General features: G+C 40.5%; 1 protein-coding gene across 1 annotated transcript in view; it reads right to left on the reverse strand.

The window, feature by feature from the left end:
• Positions 1 to 5,136: 5,136 nt before the first annotated feature.
• CPLX1 (complexin 1) overlaps positions 5,137 to 10,857 on the reverse strand; it is a 100,441-nt gene continuing 94,720 nt past the window's right edge. The window contains exon 3 of the mRNA XM_010023071.1: positions 5,137 to 5,334. Within this exon, the coding sequence (XP_010021373.1) occupies positions 5,137 to 5,334 (198 nt within the window). The remainder of the gene's footprint in view (positions 5,335 to 10,857) is intronic.

The following is a 10,857-nucleotide window of genomic DNA, read 5'->3' on the forward strand; positions in this document are numbered from 1 at the left end:
TGTCTGCTTCTGTTAGTAAAAAAACCCAACACATTGCCATGCAATGGTCCTAAAAAAGAGCTTTCCCAGGGAAAAGACTATCAACATTTCCTATGAGTTGTATGATTATTTCTCTTTCTTTTTCTATCATGTTGCTGGACATAGCAACTACTGATTTGACCCTGAACAAATAAAACGAGGCTTAGCTGTGTGCAGCTTGCCACCCAAAGTTCTGTATGTATGACAAAACCTGGATCCAAAGATATATTTGATGTCATTGCTAATCAACTTTTTACACTTTTTGTTTTAAGATCCAGACATATCCTCACTAAACCATAGTTAGATGTCTGTGTTTCTTTCAAAGAAATGTTGTAGCAAAACTTACTTAGAATTTAATAATCACCTGTAGATTTCAAGCCTCATCAAATAATATCCATGTTTCTCCTTGATTCTTTTACCTTTCATTTGTATATTGGCATCCATAATTTGATTTTCAAGTGTAGCCTCACAGAATTTCACAGGAAAACATTGAAAAAAATGTATGAAATCACCAGTATTTTTATTGGCTGTGATTCCATTTTAAAAGAATATCATACCATTTACTCACATCATGCAGGAAAAAGTAGCAGGCAAGTAACAAATGAAGTTCACATTCACAAAGTCTCTAAGTCATCTTCTAGTTGCTTGGAGAGTACTGCATGCATCTGAAAGGAAGCTGGGGAGCATTTCTGCTAGAAAATGCATGGCTAAGTTGAATTTTGCTCTGTGTGTGTGTGTGAGAAAACAAGCGATTTTTTTAATGACAGTAATGAAATCTGTTACTAACTCAGTGCATGAAGAAACTGTTATCTCGATAACATATTCGGAATAGATACAGACAGCGTTCAGATGCATAAGACATTACGTTGAGGTCACAACAGCTAACTTCTAACAATTCTTGTTCTAGCACAGTAAGCTTGACAAAAGGTGTATTCAGCAGCATTGATATCGTCTTTCTTGACAGAGGACAGGGGCTGGGAGGAAACTAAGCCAACGTATAGTACTAGAAACATAGAGGAACTCCAAAGTGATTTAGCGCATGACCTTATCTTTTGTTTTATTTATTTTAAACACAAGATTAGCATTGATAATTAATATTGCAGTCTGATTTCATATGGCTTTCTCTAAATATAAATGCAAGTTCACAAGGTCAATGGTAAACTAAATCGTTTGCCCTCCAAATGTGGAGGCCCTTTGAATTGTCTTCCCTCTAACAAATAAGGTCTTGGAACTGTGAAGGAAATGGCTGCAGTGTCTAGCCACCAACCTTTCTGTGTAAATAAAAACTTAGTTAAAAAAAATGAAAGACCTCGTTTACCTGAGATTGAACAGACCAGTGATGCAAATAAAACAATGGCATGGAAATACAAAGAGATATTCAGAATCCAAACAATGAACCATGCTTCTCTTTGGTCTCATTTAAGTACTTCAACACCTGCTTGAGTGCTGAGGGGGAAAGGGTCTGAGACAATGCTTCTTACATTCATACATGAGCCAAAGGTGTCTGTGTCCCATGTTGCCGGTTCAGAGTGGAAAGGGAAATGGATGGGCAGAAGGGAGGCGGGAGTGCCTGCTCTTGAGTCTGTTCAGCATGGCTGAGGCACTTCAGGGACAGTGGAGTGACTTGAGGAGAGGTCCAGAACTCATGCAAGGTGCCAAAAGTTACGTGAGGCAAACCCACACAAAACCTGCCCAGTACCTACAGTAGATCTTCTGTCATATTTCTTTATTGAAAAAAAAGGACAATTAAAATAGGAACTGCCAACTCAGCCTGACTGAGCTCTCTGCTGTCTGTGGAGGAAGTGCTGGTGTGGACAGCTGAGATATAGAAGTGATGACATGGCTGGGCTGGGAAGGTCCCACAACAGAGAAAATTCATCAAACATTATTTAATAAACCACCTTCCCTTTCCCTCCTGCTCTTGACCCTGGCATGAGGCCTAACAAACTCAGTACAGAGTTCTTACGGCCCTCTGCAGGGTTTGGACCAAGATGTTCACACAGCTCAGGAACCCAGTTTGCTAAAGGAGTATTTCTAATGCTACATGCACAGGGACAGCATTACCTGCTTACGAACACTTAGACCAGTCATTCAATGGCAGAGCTGCAGAGACAGTTAGAAAAAATAATACCAAACACGCTTCCCTTCCCTCTTTTGTCTCTTTCTTCTCCTTTTTCCTCCTCTTCCACACATACGTGCACACACATGCACACCCAGCTGCCAGAGACTGTGAAGGTAAACAAGCAGTTGGCAGAACCATTCTGCAAGGAGCACAACAGGCAGAAAATCCTGATGCTATGCCAAGAAAAGTATTGGCTGAATGAGTAAGTGAGTCCATGATAGGGGCCTAAGGAAAGATCAACAAGCAAGTGGTAAAGAAAGGCCAAGCAAAGTGGAATGAGCTCATCCTCCTGATCTGTTTGTTTGCAGAGTTCTCCAGCACAAGGCTAACAGAAAATATGAATGGATGTGTTCCTTTTAGCATGGGCATGTTTCTGCTAGTTCTACTTCTGCAAAGGATGCAGGACACAGAGATTAGACAGAGCACTTAAAAAAGATTGATGTCTGTGTCTCAGTGTGATCTAGATTTCACTGCCAACAAGTGGCCAGAGCAAAGAATCATCCTCTGCCTTTTAGCTTTCAGGGGTGTTGGATTTAGTTCCCTGTGTGGCAGAGCATCAAAACCAGCTGCTGCCTTTGTGACAAATGGTGAGTTTTCGATTCTTTCAGGTTGACTTAAATAGGTTTAAATTACTAGTTGCTGAATTTTCATGGGGTGAATAGGACACTCTCCCTAGAAATGGCAAATTGCGCAACACAAGTTATGCTACACTCAAGCATGGATTCAGAGATAAAGATGCTCTGGGCTATTAAAGTCTTGCAGGGGGTGAGACACTCACCTTGCTTTAGATGAAAGTTAGGCAAAAAAACCCACTGACATTATCTGAAGAAGTAAAACCTGCTTTCTTTTTCCTCTGGGAAGCCCTTGGCAGCTAGTACCTGAATGAACACATCTTGTTTGTAGATACAGCCTGAAATAAATTGCATCTTCATCAGCTGGTTCTGATTTGTAGGTCAGTCACACTTCCTCAGCCTTTACCTTGGATTTGGTAGAAACTTACAGTTGAAGTTACTTGTGAAGAAGCAAGTGCCTGAATAAGAATTGGGTAAGGAGGGCAAATTAAATAAATTTCTTCTCTTTCAGAATATTTTTTCCTTTCTATGAGAGATGCTGCTAAAAGGCACAGAGTTCACAAGCCTTAACCATGGTGCAGATTTATTCTGCTTACCTGGAAATATGATAAATGTCTTAAAAAATTTCTTATTCAGGGAAGTACTGAGATGTTTGCCTAAACTTATTTCCATTGAACAAGTGCATCAAAGAAATTCTGTTGCAGTAAAATGATTAATTTAGGTACATAATGAAGTGTCTGAGATTGCTTTCCTTTTTGCTGCCAGATCTCTTCCATATACTTAGGGAACTTTTCTATTCCTATGACAGGGATGAACAATGGTGGTTCTACCAGACTAAACCATGATTCTCCTAAAGGACTGTGAGACTGAGATGGCATGAATGTCTCACAACAGCAACTACAGAGACCTAGCCAAACACAAGAACTCCAGGATCAGCTCTTCAGACGACAAGCCAGATACCTGACCATGAGGGTCTGTGTTGAAAATCAATCTGTCTGCGTTTGTAAGTCTGTGTATGTACTAGCAAACCAACATTTGCAGTAGAATTTGGCTTATTTTATGTAGTTACTCAGTATGTACAGACCTGTATTGAGAAGCCCTCTGTACCTGTGTCTGGGAAAGGCAGCAAAGATAATGGTGAGAGAGAGATATCCTTCCACCCTACTGGAATCAAGGGATGCCACACACTGTGACAATATTAATTAGCTTCTGCACAATGCTGGAGAAGCATCCTCACTTTATGCCTTTATAGTAGGTAGAGACTGAAACCTACATTACACAGTTGGAGCAGCTATGTGGGACAGGAAAACAAGTGACCTCCCCAAGGCAATGCAGTAATTTAGCATGAGTCATGGCAGTCATACTCAGGATTTCTGGATCTCTAGGGCTGTGTAAGGCTAACATTCAGGCCACCACACTCTCCCACACACTGCAGGAAAAGGTGGACAGGACGCAGCCGCAACAATACACTGGACCTCAAATGTCCATCCTGCAAGCACTGCTGGGAATGGGACAGTTGAGTATGGCACTGGGCAGAAGGAAGAAGGTTAGTTGATCAGAGTGGCCTGTGTACTTGGTTAGTTGATTGGAGTGGCCTATGTACTTGGTTATTGGCTTCAAAGGGGATGGCGAGGTCCTCTACCAGAGCACCGTGAACTCACCTGTGGTTTCAGCTCTCTGTATGGCAACTGTCTGACCAAATCTGCTCTTTCAAGTGTATGGCTAATTCCCAAAGTAACATGACTCTTGCTTAGATTCTGAGGCATCTAACTTATACTAGCATCTGAGGGCAGATGACTAACTTCTTCAGCAGTTCTGAGTGATGTCAGCTGTGTAAGTCATGCCTGATTTACCTTCCAAATGATCTCTTATTTATGCCAGTGATGGAATTAAAACAGGAAAGCTCTGCCTCTGGGAGAACTGTGATATCCCTTCCAAGGGCAGATGTGTTCAACATCAAATGGCTAGTGTGAGCCAATCAGCAAGAAATAATGGCTAGTAATTATTATCAATAATAATAAAAAGAGAATTAAAGAAAATTAAAGAGGCCACTGTTCACACTTAGTGAACACTCCTTCCTGCTTTGGATGGAAATGCACATAAGGTTGTTCCTTTTCTATGCTTAATATACAGTTGCCTTAACATACATAGTACTATGGCTTATAATAAAAGTTGTGTAGTCTGCAGCTTTTTAATTTTTACATCCATTCAGAGGCATCTACTGGATGTGACTATGTACAAAAAAGAAACGGATGAGCAAAGGGCAAAAGGCAGTCAGAAGGCAATGGGAAGCAAAGGGAATCCCAGTGAGCAGTAAAGGGCAGAGGTGGGGCTGCATGATGGATGGCAAGATTGTAAATCCCCATTGGGCAAAAGAAAAATCCTTTGCAGTACTGTTTATGCCCATCTAACAGTATGCATCTATTACTTCTTGAACATGTCTTGCAGGGGCCCTGGTAGATATTTGATGACTGTGTCTAGAATGCTTTCTTCTTCCTCCTCCTCCTCATCCCCACAGCCAGGCGGGATTGCCTTCTTTGGGCGCGTCAGACTCCCTTCAGCATTAGCTTCCAGTGCAGCCTGGGCCTCTGCTTCCTTTTCTTCCTTCTTCTTTATCCCATACTGCAGGAGAGAGATAACACATTGTCAGTCACCTACCGAACTAGATGACTGATGAAGCCAGTCATCACACACAGTGCCTCATATTCTGCAGTATGAACATCACTTTTCATATTTGCTTTTTCACAAAGACACCCAAATTACCCCTTCTAACAAGTCCCCAACTAAGTACAGCCCAGTGGATGGACAGATCTCACAAGACAATGAAGAGCAATGGCCATAAACTAAAACACAAGAAGTTTCACCTCCATATGTGGAAGAACTTCTTTATGCTGAGGGTGGCAGAGCACTTGAACAGGCTTCCCAGGAGGGTTGTGGAGTCTCCCTCTCTGGAGATATTCCAAACCCACCATGGACATGGTCCTATGTAACCTGCTGTAGGTGGACCTGCCTTGGCAGAGGATTGAACTAGATGATCCCCTGTGGTCCCTTCCAACTCTAACAATCCTGTGATTCTGTGACAAGACAGTCAGATGCTCAAATCACTCAGAAACAAGCATGGAAGAGAATTTGGGACTACATAGCAAAGACAATACAAGCTCTGTGTTAGTAAAGTTTTGGGGTGGTATTCTGTTGGTGTTGATCCTCCTATTTTCTGTTAACAAATATGATGCTTAAGTCCATCATCTGCAGTGATTTTAAAAATCCATCTGCAGCATTTTCTAGTAAAGATTAATGGATGTGGCAAAACCTCAGGAAAAAAACAATTATCAACAGAAGAAAGCAAACAGGACAGGACAAACAGCCAGACTACACTGAAAATGATAGTTTTAGATATTTTCATGGCGGGGGATATCCTAGAGAACCTCATCCCCATTCTCTTGGTATAACTGGAATAGAAAGACCTAGTGAAAATAAACCTTCACGAGAAACTCTGTTTGCCCACTGAACTCTGCACTTCTGGGGCTAAAGCTGACTCACACTAAAGAGAAATATCATTAAGCCTGTGAGTAGAATGAATGTCCCACAGTAGAATAGATACCTGAAATTTGCTGCTTCCATTAAGAATTACAGGTGCGCTATTAAGACTTCATACGACTAACCAAAATCTCTTTTTTATGATTTTACATTCAAAATGCAAGATTTAATAAAGAACTAAATATATGCATGAGTGAATCAGATTAGGGAGAGAAGTGCTATAGTATCTCAGCTCCCGCAGTCATTAGGACTTCCTTTACAAATTCTGGTTTGAAGGGATGCCCAAGGAAAACTATTTCTGCACCATCAATCCTCATCACTCCTCAGCCTTCATGCATTTCAGTGATTCTCAGGTTTTGATGCTCTTTCCATAAGCGTTTCCACAGAAATTTTGGAGGTTATGGTGATACATGATTAAAAAAAATAAATCAATTCAAGCTGTCCCATGCAAATCTACAGCAATAAGGATACTTGCAAACAACCCTCTTTATTATAGAATGGTTTGGGTTCGAAGGGACCTGCAAAGGTCTAGTCCAACCCTTCTGCAGTGTCCCTTCTGCAGGGATATCTTCAACCAGATCAGGTTGCTCAGAGACCTGCTCTGTTTATTCAGACCAATTTAAATTTCTCAGACTTTTTCTGACGATAAATATAGGTTAAACTTTCTTAGTTTCTTTTGTCATCAATGCAATCTCAGATGTCCCACTTCTCAGTGCCCAGCTGTGCTTCAAATAGGCCACCTGCATGTTGCAAGGATTCTGGTCCCCAGGCTTCCAGGTTGTCAGGAACATTCTTCTCAGTCATTTTCCTTTCTAACTAGACGTTTTTATGGCTGCTGACTCTTGCCTGCACAATAACCTCACAAGCACCTGAACAATTCTTTAAAACCGTTTCACTTCAGTTACATTATAGAGGCATTTGACCTTTGTAAAGGAAGAGGAAAGGCAGTAGCAGCTATCAGCTTCAAAATTATTGCTCTGCAGAAGCTACTCCTTTACATATGCCTCAGTTTTAGTTGAAGTGCCAAAAGGAATTTAGATTTGTCTCAGTATATCAGAAAAGTGAGGTAACTAACTTAAACCCAGGCAAGAACAGCAGAATATTTTACATGAATAAGCTTGAAAAGAACTTTGAAAAGAAAACTAGATATTATTTAAAAAACATCAAAGAATTATGTTGGTACAAAGTGCTCAGTATTTTCTAGTATCAATAGTGTGGTTCTGCTAAGTAGAAATGAAGTAGATGCTCTTTTCATTATTTTATCTTGTAATTTTTTTCATTAAGTATAGACCAAATTATTTACCAGTAAAGCAAAAAATGCATTGTTTCTGTCATGACTTTCTGATTTCAAAGGGCTCTTGGGCTTGGCAAGAAACTCCTAAACATTTCTGTGCAAAGCCAATATTTTTGCTTCCTTTCTCCACTGTCATTAAGATTTGGGATGACATCCTGCAAGGTTGAAACCAGTAACTTCAAAACCACCTAGTTCTATAAATCAGTTCTTCCCAAATATGTTCATTAAGGACATTTGTCTTATAATTTTTATACCTTGTGGGTGCTGGTCACACACACATTTCATGGGAGAGATGTTCAAGACAAATGATGTCTCCACATCTGAGGCAAAGGAAACATTTGATCAACTTGTAGTTGCAGGGCTGAACAGCAAAAAAGAAGATCCAGCATAGGAACAACAACCGCTGCAGGGGGAATGACATACACCACTAGGCTGTGTACAGTCTATATGGCTGGCTGATACTCTCCCTCTCAAGTCACAGGTCGATCCCTCTAGGTGATTCCCAGTGTAACTTGTCTACAGACTTTACCTTCCTTTGCCAGCTAAAGGAGAAGAGCAGTAGTGGAGACAACACAAATCATAGTAACACACAGGTCCCATGCATGCTTTCAAATCCTCCATCTCAAAACAATGGTGGGTTGATCCTCTGTGTCACGAACTTGTTGAACAAAGACCTAGGCCACATGAAAGTATGGAACAAAACCAACCACTCAAGTGCTACTACATGCTAGGATAGAGGGAAGATCAAAGATTATATGAAGGAAGTAGCACAGTACTCGTCAGCCTGGTTCCTATCCATAGTGATGCTACATGTAGTAATAAGCCATATCTACCTAGTACATATGTAACTCCCAAATACAGATTTATTTTGGAAAAATGTATTCTTCTCTTGGAGAAAGATGGCATTATATCAAAAGCAATTTTTATAAGAAAGGATCAGTTCATTGGTATAATTTAAAGTTGGTGGTATTTTCTAACGCTCTACATTAGTCAAAATGTAATGCTTGATGATTCATAGGTGAATAAAATGGAATTATTCAGGTTTGAAATTGTTTCAGAGGGAATCAAATTATAGAAAGGAAAGTTAATATGAGCAAAATTTTAAAAGAGTACCTGGAGTCTTCGCTTGAAATCTTTAAGATGAAGTCAACAAATAATTTTTAAAAATACAAAAATGACCTTTTTCATGCTCTGGCTTTCCTGACGGTGATAAATATCGCATTATCTCAAAAAAAAAAAAAAAAAGAGAACTATTTCTTTTTTTTTCCGAAGTCCAACCCCATAAAATTTCATATCAGAGGTTGTATTTATATCATTATCTGCTTGGCCTTCATTCATGTCACCATACAATTAATAATGTAGAATTATGGACCTAAACCAGAAAGATACTGAAACATTTTAAATATGTAAACCACATTATTGCTCCTAAACTCATAACTATGCTGTCACATAAGGTTGTTTTCACTGGGTTGTATGTTGGTGAAATACTGGCAGGCTGGAATCCTCAGTCATTGGGTGGAAAGAACAGGGAAAAATACCATGGCCCTTAGTTTATCCCCCACTCACTGACTGGATGTCAGAAAAAGATTACACTAACAATCAACTTCTCTACCATTTCTTTCCTTCCCTATTCCTTCTGCTTTCCACAGGAAGCCAAATTAAGTGCATGAACTAGAAACATGTTGGAAATTTGATGTAACTCTAATGGCAGTATGTTAAGGAATAAGGGGATTGTTGAGTCAAGGTGAACCTGCAGCTAAAATGTCAATCCACCCAAAGATAGTTACCATTTTTTATGACAAGCTAATCATTGCTTATTAAAAATGAACATATTTAATGAGCAAATAAATGGCTTTCCAGGAAGACAGCTGGAATCAAGATTAAGTGAGTAGTTTATTTGGATCAGATTTTGAACTGACTTTTTAGGAACAACGAGAGATTTATCTTGAGAAGCTAAGGAAATACAGGAGTTTTGTGGGGGATAGAGAGACTGCATGGTGGGACCAGCAGAACCTTAGCAGTGAAGAGGATCCTGGAGTCTGAGAATAGACAGTTGCCAAGATAAACAACTTTCCCACTGACATGCCAGGCAGGATGACCCTGGGACTACTTTACTCTGGATGGGGAGTCGAAAGACCAACAGAGTGGTCTTGCTGACCTCAGCAGGTCTCTATGAGTGAACAGGCTGCTCAGCACATCTTTGGCTTTAAGTTTTAAGTGAAGATGAGACAGTGTTCAGTCAGAGTCTTAGGAAAGTATCTGTCATTTTGGTGGACTATGGTCTGGTTTTGTCTTTTTACTGGTGCTACAGGATTGCTTACAGATCTTCCTGTGGTGAGTGTGCTGCTCTGTGTTTATGTGACAATATAAGCAGCGTATTTTCTTTCCCCTATGTCTATTGCCTCCAAGCCCCTGAGCTAGGGATGCTGCAGAATGACAGAGAGTTTTCCTACAGGAGATGGTAGTACTGAAACACAGAGCCCTGAGCACTCTGTTCTCACCACACAGACCTGCTTGGACATGAATCTGTCCCAGAAATGTGCACTGCCTCTTCTTCCACCTCATTGTTAGGGATCTCCTCAGTTCATTTGTGCATGAACATTGGCTCTTTTTCATTAGTACGTTTGGTTTTGCTGGCCAGGTTGGATGGGGCTTGGAGCAACCTGGTCTAATGGAAGATGTTCCTGCCTGTGGCAGGGGGTTGGAACTGGATGAGCCTTAAGGTGCCTTCCAACACAAACCATTCTATGATCCTATGATTCTATGATTCCTGTAGGAATATCCATTGACCCCAGCATCCAAGAGTAGTGCTGCCCAAACCAATAGATATGAAAGTTTTTTTCTGCTGCCCCATGACTGACACAGAGGAAGGTAAAGCAGTGGTTTCCTGAGTAGGTCTGATCTGTACTCAACAAGCCTTGCTACTTCACTTTGATTGGGAGTAATGTCACATCTGTCCAATGTTTGCTATTTGTGTAACTGTAAGTGAAAACCAGAGATGCATCTTGTTCCTGGTAGCAGAGGACACTGAATTTGCTGTTGATTCAGACCAAAGGGAGTCGTTCCATTAGTCTTGATGGAGGTGAGACATATATGGTTAAAAGAGAGAGATGGGAAACATGTTTTGGCTTGATCTGCTATTGTTGCTGACCTTATTCCAAAGTAAACTGGCCATTGTGCTCCCTGCTCAACCAACTGGACTATGCTAGGTTGTCATAGTCAAAATGCTCCTTCCCATTGCTGCCTTCAGGTGATGTGAACTAGTTTATGAACTACAGTTTCTGAAAAAATTTACTCCTCTTTAGGAAGAAAGA

This window comes from Nestor notabilis, unplaced genomic scaffold, assembly GCF_000696875.1.
Source record: "Nestor notabilis isolate BGI_N333 unplaced genomic scaffold, ASM69687v1 scaffold1, whole genome shotgun sequence".
Taxonomy (NCBI): Eukaryota; Metazoa; Chordata; class Aves; order Psittaciformes; family Psittacidae; genus Nestor; species Nestor notabilis.